This window comes from Lepidochelys kempii, chromosome 9, assembly GCF_965140265.1.
Source record: "Lepidochelys kempii isolate rLepKem1 chromosome 9, rLepKem1.hap2, whole genome shotgun sequence".
In the NCBI taxonomy this organism is placed as follows: domain Eukaryota; kingdom Metazoa; phylum Chordata; order Testudines; family Cheloniidae; genus Lepidochelys; species Lepidochelys kempii.
The window spans coordinates 24,170,532-24,191,464 of record NC_133264.1 but is presented as its reverse complement, the minus strand read 5'-3'; the positions used below and the strand labels follow the sequence as shown (position 1 = coordinate 24,191,464).

Below are 20,933 nucleotides of genomic sequence, written 5' to 3'. Positions count from 1 at the left end.
TGATTTTAAACCTAGGACAGCCCTGTACTCCCCTGATTTCTTTGGCACCAAGAACAGTATGGAGTGTAAGTCCCGATAGAGCCTGCCCTAGACGAGGATTGGTATCACCCCAAAGATTTGCCAGACCATAGCCTCCCTCTTGGACAGGCAGATTTGGAGGGGGTTGGGGGGGAGAGGAGTCCTTTTGAATTTTGACAACCATTGGTGGCAGGGCGTGTGTGTGTGTGTGCGTGGGCAGGAGAGTCTTAATCATTTGTGCACATTGGTGGCAACATAGGTGTGAAAAAAGGGGGGCCAGCATGCACACACCCACCCCCAGAAATAGGCTGGTACTCATTGATTTCACTTGGGAGTATTCCTGGAGAATGAATCACCTCTAGAATTAATGGTCCTGGCTTTCCCCAACTTAGGGTAGGGGAGAAAATAGATTCTCTAAGCATACATATTTGAAGCTCCAATACCCCACAAAGGCTACCTACAGAGGAAAAAAGCTTACAATCTCCTAACTAAATCATTAAGAAGGGAAAACATTTTTTGTCCTGTGCTTCAGATGCAGCTTTTTCTATTGGCTCCCCAACTCCCCCCATTATAGGTTTCCTACCCAAAACCTGCCTTGCAGAAGCATCTCCTTCCATAGCCATAGATGCCTTCTTGAGCACTGAGTGAGGCTGAAACTAAAGCAGATGTTATGGAAATTTCTTTTTAAGTTGGATCCCAACCTCAGTCTGTTTTGGGAATGTGAGAGAGCAGGAACTCTGTGTAAGCAAGGACTGCTCCGGCGGTGGGGGGGAAACGAGTGGCCTCTGCAGAGGCTCTAATCACTTCGTAGTCTCAGCGGAGAGCTCATTCGACCCATCTGTCAGGGAAAACTTGAGTATTTTTTTTTTTGTTTTGTTTTTTAAAGCACAAGTTTACCCAGCTACCTTTGCAGCCTTAAACAAGATAGCCAGCGTGAGAATGTAAGGGTCAGTTTTACAGATCACTGGAAAATATTTTTGAGTGTTTTCTATCTTAGACCTCATCCTGATCTGTGTCCCCTTTTTGGCTGACTGCTCTGGGAAGATACCCACGAACAGCAAAAGCAAAAAGCTGTGCAGGGAAGAATCATTCCTGATCTTCTAGGATTTCTTTGCTTTATGTCTGTGACCCTTACACTGCTTAGAGAGGACTTCCAGGAGATGGGGCCAAGGCCTTTGGAGTCTGGAAAGGAAAGCTTATCTTTTTCCACCCAGTGGACTCTAAGATGGCTGCTGAGAAGTTAGGACAGGTGCCTATTCTAAAATGGCTGCCTGTGGTACACAAGCTCCCTACTCAAAAATGGGCACCAAGACCCCACTACAAAGCAAAGAGGAGCAGAGACAGGGAACAGATTTTACTGTGCTGCCAGTTTTCAAGAGGCCTACAGCATTGTGTGGGTGTCCTGACCACTGCCTGTCCATTGGCATGGGGTGGGGTGTCCAGACAATCTACTTAGCCCCTTCCTGCCCCCATCATGATGCTATGGAAGATGACTGGGGCCTAGGGTGACCAGATGGCAAGAGTGAAATATCAGGACACACTGGGCGAGCTGGGGTGGGGGAAAGGGGGGAAGAAGAGAGAGAGGAAGGGGGAGAACCACAGGTGCACAGCCCCGACCGGAGCCATGAGAGGGGGCACACAGCCCTAGGAAGCTGTAATAGGGGTGTATGGCCCCTGCTGCAGCCCACACCACAAGCCACGGGGGAAGGACTCAAGGACTCATGGCCCCAGCTCCAGCCCCCAGCAGAAGCCATGGGCACAGGATCCTGGTTACAAAGTCAAACCCAGTTGCAGGGCAGGGGAGCAAAGGGTCCCAGTTCTAGCCCTGGCTCTAGCCCCAGCTGCAGTCACAGTGGGGAGGCCTACAGTCCTGCCTTCAGCCCCAGCTTCAGCATCACACCTGAAAACAACCTGAAAACCCAAAATTGCCATTAGATAACAGATCACAATCGGGTTTAATGGGACATTCCCAGTCAACTAATTTTCTATTTCACTACCAAATTTAAAATTTAACTGAATATCAGGACAAATGGGGTCCCGATTGTACATCGAGCAGATGTACGCTGCCAGGTGCAATCCCTGCTTGCCAATGTGGGTTAAGTGAGCTGGGCAGCAGCTTAGCAGTGCGCAGCCCAGGCCTGCCATGGGTGGAATCAGCATGTGCAGAGGCAGGTGCCTCCTTTCCTTGGCTCTGCCATGAGCTAGGTGGACCAGTCTGCACACACTTTGCTGGGGGGAGCCCGAGCCACACTGCTGGCTCAGCCCAGTGACGCTCACCTCAGGGACCTGCCGGCTGCTTCCCAGGAGCCGCCCCAGGTAAGCACTGCTGGGACCCACCCCTGCACCCCCTACCTCCGCTTTCAGTTGAGAAGTTGAGCAGTGGGAAGGGCGGGGTCGGCCAGGGGCAATGGGGAAAACCCGGTCTGCCTGGCCCTGTGCTACCAGCATGTCCCTTCCTGTTGGGGGTGGGTCCATGCTGTGCCACAGCTTCCCTGCTCAGCACCCCCTGGATCCATTATGCCCTGCATGCCCTGAACCCACTATGCCCAAAGGCCCCCCCCCCCCATTTCCACCACAAATACACACTGCTGTGCACACCACAACCCCTGCCCAGCGTCCCCCTGCCCACAGCCCCACCACAGCTGCCCAGCACCACCCAACAGACCCCCACTGCCTAGCACCCCAAAACACAAAAACCTCCCCTCCCACTGCCCTCACAGGCCAGCATCCCACACGCCTCCAGACACTTACTCCATCACACCCTGCCCCCTTCCCTGGCCGCATTCACCAGCCCTGCTGGGAGGTCTCTGCTCCTAGGGTCGGAGTAGTGAAGGGGGTCTCCAGACTCTCCACATGCTGCGCCTGCCACAAGCGCGAGCTCTGTGGCTCCCATTGGCCAGGAAAAGTGCCAAAGGGAGCTGTTGGAGCCATGGAGCGGGGCTTGCAGGTGGAAGCAGCCCGCAAAGCCCCCAACCCTAAGAGCCAGAGGGACCTGCCAGGGGTGAGGTGGAGTCCCAGCAGTGCTTACCTGGGGCGGCTCCCAGGAAGCATCCGGCAGGACCCTCTGGCTCCGAGGGTCAGGTTGGTGGGGAGCTCTCTGCCCACTGCCAGCAAGCCCCACTCCCGCAGCTCTGATTGGGCAGGAGGGAGCTGGTGCAGCACGCAGAGACCCCCTCCACCTCTGCCTAGGGGCCACCCGCACTGCAGGCTCCTGCAGCCAGGCAGGCACCAGGAGCTACCCCAGGAAGCGCCGCCAGCCCTGGGACTTTGGTACGTGCCGTGACTCATAGTGAGCAGTCCCTAATATTGCGACAAAGGGTGTCCCGACCGATGTGAAGTCGGGACACGGGACTCTCCCGCCAAAATCGGGACGTCTGGTCACCCTACTGGGGCTCTGGAGTTTTACCATGTCAACCGGAGCTGCTGAGGTGGGATACTTGCTGATAAGGGCCCAGTCCACATTAGTGGCAGCAAAATGGGCCTGTTTCCTGGGCACTTTCTTCAGTGCCTTGTCTTACTGGGCTCCTCATTTAGCAGCAGCCACCACTGCACTCTCCTATGCCAGGGACATATATTCTGCTTGCTATCTAACTGCAGTAGCCCTCACCTGAGGTTGGGGGAGCAAAAGGAACACTTTTCCCCTTACTACACTATGCCAAAGGGGGGTGAGCAGAACACAGAGATGCCCTTTTCTTTTTATGCTTTTTTCGACATTACCAGAGCTAATCTGAAGGGAAAGCATGGTCAAAGTCCCCACAATTGCCTGGAGCTCCATGGAGGTAAATCTGAACAGTCCTTAAACACAAAAAGTAGCCCTACACTAACAAAGTGGGCAGCTAAGGGGAAATAAAAGAACCGGGGGGGGGGGGGGGGGCAAAGGAAGATTGACAAACACTGACTTAGCCTGCTTTCCCTTTGGAGCCACAAAAAATTCTGGAGGGGACTTTCTGTGGAAGGACTTATCTAGAGTTAGCTCAGCCAATCAAGACAGCTGACTGCCTCCTTTAGGAGGGACTGAAGAACCCAGCACTACTGAATAAATGGAGCCATTCCCCAAAATGAGAATGCACCATATCCACACAAATTATGTGTATACTTGAAAACTAAAAATGTGGTCTCTAAAATTTGCAAGAACATGAACAGTTAAACTACAACTAAAAGATGAAAAATGAGTGTGACATGATTCTTAAAGATTAAGTGTCCCAAACTCAAATTTTGAAATTCTAAAAGTTGGATTCCCTCTGCTCCCAAAAGGATTGTGAAAATGTCCTTTTCCTCCTCAGTGGAGGTGATAATTCAGTCTAACAAATCAGTTTGCTTTGAATTAGCTTTGGTAATAATTAGAACAATTCAACTCAACAGAGCAGTAAAAAAAAAAACCAGCGCTATATTTTATTTCTTGTAAAAATCTTTATACACATGCAGACTAAAACCAGTGTAAGAAAGTATCCACCATTGTTTAGACAAATAACTATACTTAAATATAAGCGTCTGCAATTGGCCTGTATAAAAATAAGGTACTTTTTTTTTTTAAACAGAAATATGTTCTCCAGTTCTGATATTGATAAACAATACACAACTCTAATACGTACAATTTAACCTGATCATTATTTTCAATCGTTTGATACTGCTAAGGTATTTTATGTGCAAAAATTTAACATAGTTCTTCTAAAGAAAAATGTCCTACATGTTTTAGAAAATTAGCTGTTGGGCTTTAAATAAATCAATTCCTAATCAGTTTCTTCTCCAATCTCACAGTCCATACACTGTATTATATACAGGTGTAACTAAAATCAGAAGCAGAACCAAAACTTAGCGTCTGTGTCTGCTATGTCCTGAACGACTGCTGCTATGGTGCTTGCCTTTGTGAGATCTCTCAAAAGAGCGGGATCTTTCACGCCTGTCCCTGTGATGTCCCCGTTCATGCCTATGTTTCTTGGCAGCCTCGGAGTGATCCCTGGATTTACTCTGAGAACGCGAGCGAGATTTTTTCCTTTTGTGACCATGTCTATTTACACTCTTCAACTCATCTCTGCTGTGCTTGGCTTTTAGGTGTGGAGATCCATGATTATGATGTCTGTGAGGACTGCCACTGTGACTACGGGACCTGCTTCTTGACCTTGAGCTGTATGTTCCGGATAGACTCCTCCTATTATTGTAACTTACAAAAAAAATTAAAAATTAGGATGTTTACATCTTTTTACACTGTGAAAATAAAAAAACTTATACAACTGCCTTGATTTTAAACAGAAAGTCTGTTTTTTTACATGCTGTGGGCAGTGAAGTGTTAACAGTGACATGTCATATAAGTTTGATCACAGATCTGAGATCATTCACATCACTGAGTTACCATTTAAGGCTCTTTACAAACTCCAGCAGACACTGCATTGGTTAAAAACCACCGATAACAGGGTTTTCTTTGCAACAACAGCTAAAAGACTTGTACATGTGTTCAACTCCTAGCAGTGCCAAAGATAAATGGGTATCCACAGAACAAGATTTGGTCTCTAAAGCTATACATTTAAATGGCTAACATTTCCACACATTCCTTAATATGGATCTTACATACACTTCAGATATTTGGGAAGGAGGTTACAGCATGCAAAATTTGGCTGCATAAGAGACTCAATTTCTTACAGCACTTTCAGTAAATACAACTATTCTCACAGCTTTAAGGGAAGAGCTTAAGAAAATTCTCATATTTAAAATGGAAAACTTGGGTGCAAGTGATGGTTTGCAAATATCATAAGAGGACCTTACTCTCTGTCACAGGTGAGTTTTGGTATTATAGTTGATTTATCTTTAGACTGTATGAATATTCTTAAACCACAGATTTTCATCCACTACCACGTGCACTTCAGTATCTACTGGATACCAGTACAATTGTGAGATACTGTACTTTGATGGAGAGATTCACTGTTAGTAAACTAACTATTGTAAGACCATTTACTATATGGAATGGCATTTTAAAACCCCTCTTAAAACAAGTAAGTCATTTAGCAATCAAAAAGTACTGTTTTACTTACTGTCTCCTAGGAGTATGAGATCTAGACCGTGACTTTGTTCTTGACCTTGATCTACTAGCACTTCTGCTGCTTCTACTTCTCTTGCTTTCTTTTCTCATGCTTAAATTTAAAAATAAAAAAAAAAATAAAAAAACCTGAAGATTACACTTAGCAAAAACAAATTTATTTTCACAAAACTAGATGGCAAAGTTTAACTTGAAAGTGCCTTACTTAAAATTGGCTGGCTTAAAAAGACAGATTTTTTCCTACCCGTTGTAAGGACTCTCTGAAGCTAGCTGCCTTTCTTCTGGTTCTTTTTTAATAGTTTTAGCATTCACAGATACTGGTGTTTTCTCCTCAGTTTTCATTTCTCTTGGGGAAGCTAAGAATGAGAGCAAATAATTCAAGGTTAAGATGTTATACACTAGCAGTAGAATTTGCCATCAAGGAACAGAATTTTTTGGTACATTTTATGCAAGTGCTAACTTTATATCAGTGCTAACTAGAAACTTTTAATGCTGACTGCTTCTCTTCCTTTCCATTTGGTAGCTGCTCCTGTAAGTGAAACTACTACATTAAAGACACCAGTAAAATCCTTTATTTAAGTAGTCTGTAAATCATACGATGAGGAGAAGTACACTAATATGTTTCTTTAAAGATGCATTTATCCTTTCGTCCAAGGCACATGTAATAGGCACAAATTATGAAACAAGATGAAGTATGTCTCTCCATCAAGAGTAAATACCCTGCTCTAACCTGCTCCCTTCACATATACTTCTTAGAACCCTGGGAAAATAGATGGCTCTTGCACCTTGTCCTGAAGTCAGAATTAGGCTGTTGGAACAAAATTTGAGAACAGAAGCCAGTTCTAATTGGCCTCATTGAGAGCTGCAGACAAGGTGTTCTTGCTTAGTTAAGATATGAAACTTATCTTACTACAGTAAAATCTGTGTTTGGCATGGGTTTAGTCAAAAATTCTGGTTAACTAAGACTTATACTTACCAATGGAGGGAGAGAGTCTGGGTCCGGGAGGGGGTGCAGGCTCTCAGAGGGAGTTGGGGGGAAAGGGGGAGCAGCGCTCAGGGCGCAGGCTCTGGGAGGGGTTTTGGGGTGCTGAATCCAGGCAGCGCTCACCATAGGTGGCTCCCCACAGTTGGCAACATGTCCCTGCTGCTCGTAGGCAGAGGCATGACCAGGCAGCTCTACATGCTGCCTCTGCCTGCAGTGCCACCCCTGGCAGCTCCACTGGCCACGGTTCCTGGCCAATGGGAGCTGCGGAGCTGGCGCTCAGGGATGGGGCAGTGCACGGAGCCCCTGTGGCCATTCCTCCACCTAGGAGCAGCCAGGACATGTTGCCGCTTCCAGGTAGCCCCACAAAGCCAGGCAGGGAGCCTGCCAGTCCTGCGCCAACCATACTTTTAATTTGTATTTGGAGATACCAGAAATGTCGGGTTTCTAGAGTGTTCTGGTTAGTAAAGTGCTGGATAACACAGCTTCTACTGTACTAGCTTGAGCACGTAAGCTTATGGAACCACACAATCAGGTCATCTAACCAAGAGCAAAACGTTTTGGGTCAGTGCTTCGGAGCTGGGCTCCGGCCCTGCTCCAGCTCCAGGCAAAAACCTGCCGCTCCACTGCTCCACAGTTGCTCCGTGCTCCAGCTCCGTGCTCCGCTCCAAAGCCCTGTCTAGGGTTTCATTTCAAAACCAATGCCATGAATTGCACCACATACTGGATGTTATTTGAGAAGAAGGTTTAAATCTTATGCCTCAAATAGCCAACAGTAGAATTACCATTAAAAAATGAGTTGCTGGCTTATTCTGAATGCCCTCAAATCCCAATTTCACTCAGCTAGCCATGAATAAAATTATCCCTTCACCCTCTCTTTAGGGGTCCATAAGGGAATTTTGCATGCACTACTTCAAAGAACTTTCAAAGTTCAATCATATTGCTAGTTCTCAAGGAATAGCTGTTACTTTGAAAGACAGAAACAAAACAGAAATTTAGTTTCTGTACATTTGCTCCAGTTTTCAGATAATGTACTGTAATCATTTATTGTGCGTTTGTACATTGCCTAGTATAATCATGCTCAACCTAGCTGTGCCCTGTAAGTGCTACTGGAATTTAAATGTTAAAAATATCGTTGAAAGACAGATCTATTGGCAAAAAGTTAAGACTTGTATGTTCTAAACTGACAGGATCCCTTTGAAGTTCTTTACTACATCATTTTAATTATTGGCTAGTTTGTTAAACGTATAACTAAAGCTATGTTCTATGCACCTATTCTACATTATCATCAAGACAACACTGCTACTGGAACTTCCATTTCTAGATTATGAATTGTTCACATTCACAGCTTTGAATTGCAGTGGTCCTACTGTACCTTGATGGATAAACACGAATTGAAAAAGATGTTTTAAAACAACACTTGTTAGAAATGCCTAGCACAAGGAAAACAATTAACAGGCACATCAGTTAAAAGATGAGTTGAGTTGTGTCACGTGACTAGGTTTCACGTTAACAGCGTCACTTTAAATATTCCACTGCATTTCAGAAACACTGGCATATGAAAATCCCACTTACTCACACAAGCCATAATTACAAGCTTTCAATATTTATTGTGTACTTCCACAGTAAAAATACAGTGATGCATATGCTGAATGTGTACCATTAAGTGGCATTAACCAAGTAGTATTACAGAATGACCATCGAATCGGTATTGCAATTTTTCCTTCAATATCACCCATTATTGGCAACCTCCAATAATGTATCAATGAAAATCCAGTAACCAAAAGTAATTAAAATGTTATCCTCTAGCTTTAACCATATGAGAAGTTTTAGATAACTTCACAACTCTCAGTGGAGAATGAGAAATTTTACATCTCATTCTTTCTACTGCATCAAGGTATAGAATCATAAGAGATTCATTATATATAGACATCTTCCTACAGCACTGTTCCTTGCATTGTAACTTACATGGTTTGGAAGCAGGAGAAAAGCCACCCAGTGTTGAGAGAGCTGGAGTACCATCTGGGTTTAATCCTTTTGCTTTAAGTTTAGCTTCCTGTAATGCCATTTTTCTCTTTTCTACTTCTTTATCCAGCAATTCATAATTAGGCTGTTTAAGAGAGGAATATGCACGGTCAAGATTTTGGACCAAGATTACTCTAGTCAATATACCACACCTCTTATGGTATCTGACACCCATACATTAAACATGACCAACATCTGTCATACATGATTCGCTCTTTCATGCTCTTCCTCAAGGAGGGTATGGTGACTATAGGGGAGTTTTTGTCTGGTAGAGTTTTAATAGTGCATGTTATATATGTGTTCAAACTCCATCACCACCCCCCCCCCCCACTTAGCAATGCTGGCTTTACTTTCATTTAAGTCAGTCAATTCTAAAAACAAGTTACCTTTTTCCTAGTATAAAGCTTCAGAGTGGTTATACATATCTCCTGAATCTCATCTTCTGTGGTGCCAAAGAGTAGAAACCAATGAGGACGGGTAGGCAGGGGAATCTAAAAAAAGACAGAATTAAGCCTTAATATCTAAAGATCAAAGAAATCTGACCTTTAGCATCATTACAGATGTTTTCCAGGAACAAAAACAAATACATCAATCCCAAGCGATTTAACAACACAGATATGCTTACCTGAAGAGCTCTAGCAGCAAGATAAATACAAGCACATGCTATTGTCTCTGGTTGAAAACGAACGAATACATTAGTTCGAAGACTGTCATTCATGTAATTCCTAAAAAAAAGTTAATTACAAGTTTGTCTCATGTTCACTTATCACCTTCAGTTTAAAGAAGCAAAACTGGAGACTCAATCTACTTTATTATTTTTTCTTTAACTTACATATGCTTATTGCCTTTTTTTAGACTGTAGTACTACCACCACTGTAGTTTTAAAGGGTTTAACATTTTGAATTTGTTGCTTCACTTTTGTAACATCAAAATATGCACCATTGTCATTGCTCTGAAGTCCCAATGCAAGAACTACTTCTCACTTAGAAACAGAACTCTGAATGTCACCAAATGAGGGATTTTTGCAAATGTTATGGTTAAAATTGATTTTTTTCCCCAAATACTTTAGGATATTCTATGAAGTGTCCATCAAGCTAAACTTTACAAATCTATAAAGTCCAAAGAATAGTTTGTCCAGTTATATGATAGGCCAAGCATGTTTTTCTATAGGTGTTTACTGTCACTTAAACAATGAAAGCCCTCTACCCAAGAGGTAAATCCTTTTTTGTCTGAAACTCAATTGTGTAAGAACTGCTGTACTTTTATATCCACTACCATTATAAGGTAGCTAAAGATACGACCAATAAAGTCTTAAATTTTACACATAATACACCAGTTCTGTTTCAACTTTATTTATTCTATTTTGGAAGCAGATAACCATCTGCTTATTTTTAACTTTATTCAACACAAGGTTAAATGGTTGACACAGGGCAAGCAACTAACTACATCTTTCAATAATCATTGGGACTGGTTACTACAAATTGCACAGTTAACTTCACCAAATTATAGTACTTTTCCTCTACCAAGCTAGTATTGCCAAGTATTGTTATGACAACAATGACTTTTGAACTTCAGGGACAGCTCTACAAATTTATAAACACGTGAATTACAGAAGTTAACAGCACAACCAATCACCAGTGACTTATATAAAATGGTGCCCAACGTTCAATTTCTAAATATTATGATAATAAAGTATGAGCATGCTGTATTCACTTTAAGTAACTTTGTAATCCAAATTTAATTAAGTCAACTGAATCCATATTGGTTGAAAGCAGTCAATCCAAAATGTGTCCATGGGTCCTTTAGATACACTAAAGTACAGTAGGTAGGCAACAAATATACATTTAGAAACATGTTGAACAGTTACTTCTAGAAGCAAATATACAAATCCTTTTGACACCCGGACAGAACTAGAAGATGCTGCAAGATGGATATGGACCACTTCAGTGAATCTCGGGATGAGAGCTTGCACTGGATTGACTGGAGAGAAGGGCAGCCAATCAGGCCATCCCCAGGTGAGCTGTGGTGCAGAGGGCAGAGTTCTATGACTTACCATCATGGACTACCCTTTAATTAAAGAGTAGAAAAAAGAACAAAGTTAAATTGAGTTCTCCATTAAAGTAAGTTAATCAAACCATGAAAATAGTAAGCAGAAACAAGCATTAAATGCATTGTGAAATATGTATATTTTAATCTAGTAACTTACAGCTCAATGCTTTGCATATGGGACATCAAGCTTGTTATTTCTGCTACTATTTTCCTGGCTAGGAAAAATGGAAAAGAATAAACTTACCAGGCTGTCTGAACGAGGGTTTGATTACGTTCACATTCTAAGACTTGTAAATACATAACAATGATCTGAGGGATAAGAGAAAAACTCAACTTTAACACAGGAGGAAAAGTGATAGATGCATGTTTTTAACAAACAATTTTCTTATATTTTTACATGGTCGTGTTCTACTTCAATCCCACAGCAAAGGCTGAAAACCCATACACATCTAGTTCTTGTTGTCCATTGAAACATATCCCCAATTTTACGACTTTTACATATGACTGTCACCTCTGCCATAGTGTAGGCAAGTGACTTCTACCAGAACAAACAGCAAGCTACTAATCAGCCAAATGTTTCAGCTGTGTGTGCAATTAACTTCAGTTACCTATAGAGGGGTGTGGGAGAGAGACCCCAAGTCAATTCCAAACCTGCATTTCTTCTATTACAGCTCACAAAGATGCTGTCAAGGCAGCTCAATACTTGCAAGTATGTATTTCATTTGACAACTCACCTTATGTGGATGCTTGACATGAACACAAAATCCCAACTCCTTCAGTACCCTCCTTTCAGCTTTGATTACTTGATTTTTGGTGTTTATGTAGTTCTGATCAAGTATCAAGGGGCTTGGAGTCCTATAGTTTGTAAGAAATAAAATCAAAACTGTTTTGCATATCCAGAATAGTTGCATCTCTGTTTTCCCTTCCAACCAACTAATGGCAACAGAAACCTGTTTTAAACTCCTGCAAGCAAGTTTAAGCATTAATCTTGTGCTGTCCAAGTTTAAACTAGTTTAGTTTCAACCTGTAATTCCTGTAGCTGAGCTCTGATTGTAGCTAACCTAAGACTGCCATCTTGCTAACATTACTCCTGTGTTACTGACTGTGCAAACTGCCTTCCAGTATCAAAACTAAAATAATGTGATTACATTATAAATTGTAAAACACCTACAGTACCAACATTTGAAAGTGATCAATGATAATCTGAATACACTAATATTTCCTCTAGCAAAAAGCTTGTTTAACTATCTAAGTGCTGTATCAGCTAATACTAAGCTTAATTTAAGCAAGTTCATGTTTTATTGTATTGGAACTGCCTATGCATAGGATGAAAGGAAAGAGTCCATATCAAAATTTGAAAGAAAGCAAGTGTGCCAAGATCGGATTTAAAGGGAGTAAACAGAATTTCTAAAGGGAGTTTCAAGAGACCACCAGAGACCTCTGAGCAAAGAGGACTCCCAAAATTAAACACTGTGGAGCATCTTATTGCTCAAAGCAGGGCACCAAAAAAAAGGAACAACCCACCTGAATACTGAGCTATTAGAAAAACTAACGGGTGCAGTTCAGTACATCAAACGTTTGCAAGGTAAGAACTCTTCACACAGAAAGATACACAAACCTGGTATGTCATGCAATTTCCAATCTCACAGTCCTCCAATATATTGTATTCAGGTAATTAAAAATGTAAAGTCTTTAAACAACCCCCAGGCACCAATTACTGCACAGTAGAGCACCCAAGCAACATATCCTGTTTTGTTTATTTCTCCCTTTGTCTAGGCTTTTTGCTCCCTAACTCATTTTCTTCTACAATTTTTCTTTATACAGTTGATTTAGCTTACAAGGTCTTAGAGCAGGGGCCTGTGTTATATGCCTGTAATGTGCACAGCATATTTTGGGTGCTATACAAGTCAAAGGATAACAGTTTATCCCCTCAGTAAATAATTATACTGCAAAAGAGTTAATCAAATTGCATCATCTAGTTTATCTCCAGCATTCCCAGCAAAACCTTTCTACAATATTATGATCTGACTGCAAAGATGCAATATATACCAATACAGAAAGACTGTAGATGCAACTCAACATAATAAATATAACGTAACATATGATTCTTATAACACCTCTTTCAGAGATCACGCATATTTGGCAAGACACTCACTTCTTCCAGCTGGACCACTGAGGGAAGCAATTCATTGTCTAGTTCCCCCCTGCTGGCAGGATGGGACCAAATATATGGCAAGATCAATTTTGGAATGCCAATGACATTTGGATTAACTATATGACCTGGAAGCACACTGAATTACTAATTCCATGGCAGCTCAAAATTTGTCATTAAACTGCATTTTACTGATATAGATAACTACATGAACCTCAAAGAACGTCTATTCAAGAACTACTGTATCCTTCAAACTGACAGTCTACTTTGCTAATAAGACATTACATTGTTTAAAGATGAGCAGGGTTAGTCTATTTTTTGTCTAAGTCCAGACTCCAGAGAAAATAAAAAAAAGTGTGTACACACACACTCTAAATAGAGAATTAATAATAAGTAAAGATTTTGGGGTCCATTCAAAAGTCTGGATTTGGCCCGCAGTCCACATATTGACTACCCCGCTGCACCAAAGCATAATCACCTATGTTTTAAGCAAGAATAACTCATTTATGAACTACTGTTATACTGAAGGAAAAAACTCAAATGTTTGTTTTTTTAAAGTGAAGCTGAATCAGTAGTATCTCAATTCTGTATAGTTGTCACATGTTTAAGATAATCATCATCATGTATGTAAGGTAAAAAGCAGCAAGTTACCAAGTCTGAAAACAAACTCATCTGAATCTTCTATAGGGATAGAAATACCTGAGGACGAGTGATTATGCTATCATCTTATTAAATCTGTTTCCCACAGACAAGTAAATATTTGACAATGACTCGCATAATAAGGACAGACTACATGCAGTTTATTCCACTTCAGATACTGCACAGATTACAACCCAGTTATCAAAATATCACCTCTTACTTTTAGGAGGGGATCATTGCTAAAGGAGAAATTTTTGAAGAACTATTAGGTCATCAGGGATTCAATACTTTTAGGGTCTCCTGATGAGTTTTAAGATACACTGAGACTTATCTTAAATGCTTAGGGTGGGATTTTAGATAAACTGCTTAGGTTAGTTAGAAAAGTAGGCTTATTCTGAAGCCTAGTTAGAGCATTTCAGAGACAGTAATAGACTCAAAATATAATATAACCAAGTTAACAACCAAAATATTAGCAAAGCCACTATGTTTCAAGGCAAAAACCTGTTTAGCTGCACCTACTCAACTCCTTGTTAGTAGTATGCTATTTTGTGATAAGGGACGGAGAAACATCTCACTCAACACTTAAGTCCACAAAAAAGTCAAGACCCAGTCTGAACATTTTTATAGGCCTACTATACACATTTGTGACAGCAGTTCATAAACAATGGTTATTTCCTATCTTCCATTAATATAGGCTTTGCAAAGATGAATTGTCAAACTACATAAGAAACTCGAGCATATTATGAAGACCTACAATGCTATCCAGACCTATTACCACCAGAAAGATTAGAAAGTAGTTATAAAGTACTCCATATTTGTATTCTGATTTTCCGAGGTGCTGAGTACTTATAGCACCTACTTGAGCAGTAGGCCCTCAGCACAAAAATGACAGGAAAAGGATGATAATCAAGCCATTAAAAGATGTCTGTTTTACTCAGTTGCTCAGACATGCACCATGCTCATCAAGGACATCAGTTTTATGGTACTACAATCCAAACAAAGAGTCCAGAGAAAGAACTTATGTTCATAGCATCTAGACGAAGAAATGGAAAACTTATGAGGTGCAATTTAGGATTTATCTACTTTATCACAAATATGATTCTGCATAAAAGGCAGTCAACTGTGACCTACCGGTGGCAGAAATTAAGAATAATCAGGAATTTACACCATTCATTAAAATGGCACGTTCGTTCTAAAACTTCCTAATTTGCACCTATCTCCTGGTAAAAGGAAAGAAAAAAAGTCACCACTGCTTCTGCCTGCAGATGTCCTCAGTCAGAAGAATTTTCATTTTGCGCAATACTCTGAATAGCCATTTTGCTGCTGGTCTGATGGGGCAGGAAGGGGAGAAGATCAAGCGCTGCAAGGACAATTGAGATGCCTACCCTCCCTACACCTCAGAAGTGCTCCCCAAATCAGCTTTCGGATTCTCTCCCTGAACATTGCACCCAACAGTCTACCTTGCAATATCATCATTTCAGTTAAAGTGCCAAGTTTCACTACAAAATAAATATGTACACAGAACATGGAGCTAGCGGCCATAACCTAGATAGCCTAACATTAAAGGTTAGTCATAAAACAAACTATGACTAGTGAATCAGGCCATAAAACGAGGACGTTTTGCAATACTAATAATTAAATGAACTGTCAAGAGTTCAGTCTTTTCTATCTTCTACCACTCCTAATTGGAATCAACACCTCTTTGATACTGACCTTAGAACATTTTTTCCCTCTTTCCATTAGAAAGCAGATGGATAAGAGAAACAGGATGAAAGAAAAAACTCTACCTTTCTACCATTTGTAAACATTAAAAATACCTTACACCACAGATGTGATCCACTCAGACCACTCATTGCCACTGAAAGAGCCTGAAATGTCACATTATTTAATGTGACAAAAGAAGAAATGAGAGTTCTATTTTGTGTGATATTCTAACTGAAACACTGCAGGCGTCAAGATTTGCATATATTACAAGCCAATGTCATGAAGTTATTTCACTGATAATGTGAAAATAAGAGCAGCTTCCTAAAAGCTTCCCTTAAATCAGTTCATAAGACTATAAAACTGATGTCAGAGAAGAAGTGGGTGTTTATAACATAATATAGTTAGCAAAAACCCAGGGCTATAACCCACATCAACTGCAACTTATGTTCTACATGCTAAACACAGCTCAACATATGCAGTCAAGTATGTTTTCAGATATTTCAAAAGAACAAGTTCTTAGCATGCTGATATGAAAAACAGGCTTTCAATTTAATACCACAGAGACTTATTCATGCACACAAAAATTTTATGTACAATACTCCATGGCATATTGTCACAGTGAGAATACAACAGAAGCATTTATTTGTCAAAAAACTACTTTTAGCCCTGTGCCTACTACCTAGAGATTGACCAAAGGCTTTGTATGAGCCTCTGGGCTTGAGAATTCAGACATCTGAACCCCAATCATGCGAACACATGCACAGGAGGGGTAGTTAAAAAAATCTTCCGGCATTAAGCACAGCCTTGTGCTTAGTCAGGGCCTTTTTTGTATTCTTGAACAAGGTTTATGTGTCAAATCTCAATCTTAAGAAGCAAAAGTTGGAACTAGGAACCAGTAAGTGTCTAAAGGATATAAAGAATGAATATTTAATACTTCAATATGCTTTTAGAAATCAGAGTTTTAGTACTTTACAGATAAAGTTAACAGAAATTAGACTAAGGCAATATGAAAACTAAGTGTAACATAACTAGAACTAGATCAATTCTTCTTGTGTCACGATGTCAGTGAAAATTCTAAATAGAGCCTAAGTGTTAGCTTCAAATAAAAAAAACAGTAAACTAATATACTAAAAACCTGGACAGCAAAGAAAAAAGCTTATAACAAGATACAGGAGTTCTTCCAAATGGTTCACCAGCGGCCAACCTGTTAGTCCCCCGATTCCAGTGACCTATTCTCAGAGCACTGGCTTCTCCTTGGGGATTTTCGATACTTCACTCACTGTTGCCATGACGACAGCTTCATCTCTATGTACCACTCCACATCACCCAGGCTTTGGTAAATGTAGCTGGTCGCTGTATAGTCGGTTGCAAGGGAAAAAAGAGCTGAAGTTAATAACGTGTACAGTTTACGTATTAGTAAGCTTGTAAAAAGTACAGAAAAATGTTTATATCCAGCTTGTTTTAGAAAAGCAAGCCTGAGTGTCACACTTAGACATTAAGATTAATTTCATGCAGATTCATTTCTCAGAATCTTAAGGCAATGATACCCATTTTGCTACAAGTGAATTAACAAATGGGTCAAGAAGTGATCTTTGTCTCTTTGGGCATGATGCATTGTAGACACCACTTAACATATGTAATTGATAATCTGAATTGGAACAGGCTGTCTGGAAAAAAAAATTTATAAGTAAATTTGTTTCTCTGATCCTTCCAATACTATATAAAAAAGTTAACTCATTCTTATTCTCATAGCACAGAAAAGCATTTTACATCCCCAATTAACCTTTAGCCTCTGGTTCAAAGCTGAGACATTAAGAAGTGAACCAGTTTTAGTAATCAAATAAGAAGCTTCCTTTGTCGTAATTATGGTAAATAGTAATCTTCAGCAGATTCCATGGAATCCAAACTCTGTAAATTTACAGAATTCTCCCAGTACCAACATCATTAGTTCCTCATTTTAAAAAACTAGGTTCCATTCAAATCAGACACGGATAGTCCATTTTTCTATTACTAAAACGGACTTTAAAGAGGTGAGAATGTGGCAATAAAAGAAGACGGTTTAACATAAACTGGCTATATTTGTGCATTGCAAGTACTGAATATGTAGAACAAATTCACCATAAATACAACTCATTTCCCTAAAATTTTTCTACTCCACTTCTTCAAAGAGTCAAGTTGTAGAATTTTTTTTAAATTCCCCTTTCACCTGGCAAGACAGAATACAGAAAAAAATAGTTCTATTTTTAACTAGTAGAAAAGAAAATCTTTCAGAGCTTTAATTTACTGTATTCTGTATCTTTCAACGTAGTCAATACAACTAGGTACGTTTACTAGAGACAAGATGGGTGAGGTAACTGAAATGACTTCATTAACATCTACAGAAAGTCTGCATTACTGTTTAAAAGCCAGGTTTAAACACTGCCTTGTTGTGAAATATTTATTGGGCATTACTCCCCTTCAAACACATTCCTTGCACCTTCTTTAACCTAGTAATGTAACCTTGCTTTACACTTAAAAAGCCAAAAATTAAGCACTCAACTGAAAATGGTTCTACAAACTAAAAGCAGAATCACATACAGATCAGCTAAATGAATATAAGGTTCAATTTTACAGATTTGAAAGTTCTCACTGTACCATTAAAGTACCACTCTCAGGTTCTACAATCACAGGTGCACTCAACTTCCAAGATTCAATCCTACATTCCTTGCTGATGTGTCATTAAAGCTCCATACACTGTAGATCTATTCATACTTTCCACTGCCTCTTTATTATACTGCTTTCTCACCACAAATACTGTTATATTTATATATTTCAGTCTATTTTACTGTCTATGGTAGCCAAATATAGAGAATATTCTAACAAGATACATCACTAAGCTATACTACAGAATTATTTAATTTGCACAAAGAACTTATAGCAAAGTAGACCTACACTAAAGATTATAAAAATCAAAAAGAATACCAAATAGTCCGCCAGCTAACCAAACTTATACCTGAGACTTCCTTTCAGAAACGCAAAGACCCCCAATTCAATTAGGGACAGACTTTACATTGGAACAAATGCTCAGCCTTGCAACTATATGAACCATGTTTTCAGAGCAATATATTTCTGCTTTTGCCAAATCACCAAAGTCACATTGATAGAAACCAGCTGAAGAAACGTTAATGTGTACATAACAGCCAAGGATCACACCCTTCTCAATTTTAGGGTGTTGGATTTAGCCTGGAAGATCAAACTGGTTTGATAAATCTGGCATATATTACAGTGATAGTGGGTGGATATACTGAAAATGGAGCTAGTCTTACCTTTTTGCTCTTAACTGGCGCAAATGATGAAAGACATTTATCACATCTCTTATACGACGAGGTGCTTCTTCAATTTTGGAAGCGAGATTGATGCAGGCCATAGCAACAATCTGAAAAGAAGCCCATTTCCGTAAGACGGAGATATGTTACACAATCAGATGGAGAAACCACCCCCTAAAAGCTGAAAAACGCAGCTTTGCCGACACTTCCCTAAGGAAGTGCAGGGAGGGTCCGGGGCAGGGCTAGTGCCCTCCCGCAGTTCCCAGGGAGATCGGAGCAAGGAGCCCCACAAACCTGGGACTAGGCGAAAGCCTCAAGCAGCCCGCGCCCCACCCCAGGCCCAGCGAGTCCGCCGGCCGGCCGCAACTCACCTCGAAATTGTGTTTGACGAAGGACTTGGAGTAGAAAAAGCGGTGGAACAGCACTTGCCCCGTCGCCATCGCCACCTGCGAACACAACCCCCCGGCGCGGGGGAGATGAGCCGGCTCAGTCAGCTGCACGGGGCGGGAGCGGAGCCGGCTCAGCCATCTCCCCGGGAGAGCCGGCTCCGGCACTAGGCCGCCGCCATTTTGTGTCAAGCACCCAGCTGCGCCCTCGCTCTCCCCCTCCCCCACTCCGACCTCCACACACAGGCGCGCCCTCCCTGCAGCGCCTCCTCGCCACAATGGCGGCGCCACCACCCCTCGCCCTGCGGCCCAAGCCGCGCGGTGACCTTCCGAGGACAGGGCCTCCTCACAACCCGAGCCCCGGCCTAAGGCCAACGGGGCGCGCGGGGCCGCCTCCCGCCGCCCAGCCCCGCAGGAGGGGGCGCTCCAGGCCCAGCGCTTACCTGCGGCAGGCGGAGGAGGATCCCGGCGGCCTGGATGAGCTCGCAGCCCAAGATGCGCAGGTCGGTCTCGCTGTGCAGGTCCAGGCCGTCCTGCATGGAGGGGGTGGGCGAGAGCCGCTCCTCGGGGATGAGCGAGTGGTCGATGGTGAGTGACACCTCCGAGTACAGCCGGTCCCCAATGAGGATGCCGGGGGCTGCCGGGGCCGGAGGAGGCGCGGCGGGAGCGGCAGCCGGAGAAGCGTGAGTCGCAGCAGAGGCCATGATCGCTGAGCACAGAACCTACCGCACCCGAAGCCGGCCACGCAGAGAACAACCCGGCTTCCAGTGACGCAGCACACGGCGGCGCCTCCGCGCGGTGCGCACTAGAAAAAAAAGAGTCCCGCTTCGCTTGCGCAACTGGGCCGCACGTACCGCCTCAGCGCCGTGGTGACGTGTTCAGGAACGTATTAGGGCCTGCGTGCCCACGGTGGGCGGGGCTACGCCATGGACCCCTTTCGCTGCTGGCCTGCGAGAGGTGGACTAAGAATAGGAACGCGGGGCCCGAACCAGAGCACAGCGCTGGGAGCCAAGACTCCGGGTTCCATGCCCAGCTCTGTCACAGACCCAGCGCCCCGGAGGAGGGGAGGATGCGTGCCTCAGGCTCCTCATTCTGTAAAATAGCTGTAATCACACCCCCTTTGTGAAGGGCTTTGGGACCATCAGACGGAAGGTGCTAATACATTAAAGGAAAGGAGGACTTGTGGCACCTTAGAGACGAACAAATTTATTTGAGCATAAGCTTTCATGAGCTACAGGTCACTTCATTGGATGCATTCAGTGGAAAATACAATGGGGAGATTTTTATAGAGAGAGAACATGAAACAATGGGTGTTACCATACACACTGTAACCAGCGTGATCACTTAAGGTGATGTATTACCAGTGGGGTGGGGACCTTTTGTAGTGATAATCAAGGCGTGCCATTTTGACAAGACCATCTGAGGAACAGTGCGGGGGGGGGGGGGGGAAATAAACGTGGGGAAATAGTTTTACTTTGTGTAATGACCCATCCACTCCCAGTCTCTATTCAAGCCGAAGTTAATTGTTTCCAGTTTGCAAATTAATTCCAATTCAGCAGTCTCTCCTTGGAGTCTGTTCTTGAAGTTTTTTTGTTGAAGTATTGCCACTTTTAGGTCTGTAATCAAGTGACCAGAGAGACTG

General features: G+C 42.3%; 1 protein-coding gene across 2 annotated transcripts; it reads right to left on the bottom strand.

The window, feature by feature from the left end:
* Nucleotides 1–4,387: 4,387 nt before the first annotated feature.
* On the bottom strand, nucleotides 4,388–20,426 carry CCNL1 (cyclin L1). 2 transcript variants are annotated; one of them, XM_073359599.1, is made up of 11 exons: nucleotides 19,735–20,154; nucleotides 19,277–19,351; nucleotides 18,906–19,015; nucleotides 11,840–11,960; nucleotides 11,350–11,414; nucleotides 9,682–9,781; nucleotides 9,443–9,547; nucleotides 9,000–9,141; nucleotides 6,294–6,405; nucleotides 6,045–6,143; nucleotides 4,388–5,179 (listed from the first exon to the last, which is right to left on the bottom strand). In XM_073359599.1, the coding sequence occupies exons 1-11, from the start codon at nucleotides 19,993–19,995 to the stop codon at nucleotides 4,831–4,833; spliced, it is 1,539 nt and encodes a 512-aa protein (XP_073215700.1). In that variant the 5' UTR covers nucleotides 19,996–20,154; the 3' UTR covers nucleotides 4,388–4,830. The 2 variants fall into 2 exon arrangements, with proteins under 2 accessions (XP_073215700.1, XP_073215701.1); XM_073359600.1 differs by lacking the exons at nucleotides 4,388–5,179; nucleotides 6,045–6,143; nucleotides 6,294–6,405; nucleotides 9,000–9,141; nucleotides 9,443–9,547 and having other exon boundaries at nucleotides 9,771–11,123; nucleotides 19,735–20,426.
* Nucleotides 20,427–20,933: the final 507 nt, after the last annotated feature.

What these genes read in the sequence shown, in the direction of transcription:
- CCNL1 (XM_073359599.1), bottom strand. Translation starts at nt 19,995, where the DNA reads ATGGCCTCTGCTGCGACTCACGCTTCTCCGGCTGCCGCTCCCGCCGCG. An exon ending in CGCCAGTTAAGAGCAAAAAG is followed by an intron (nt 11,961 to 18,905) that starts GTAAGACTAGCT and finishes TACAAACTATAG; the next exon opens with GACTCCAAGCCCCTTGATAC. An exon ending in AGCTTTATACTAGGAAAAAG is followed by an intron (nt 9,142 to 9,442) that starts GTAACTTGTTTT and finishes TCTCTTAAACAG; the next exon opens with CCTAATTATGAATTGCTGGA.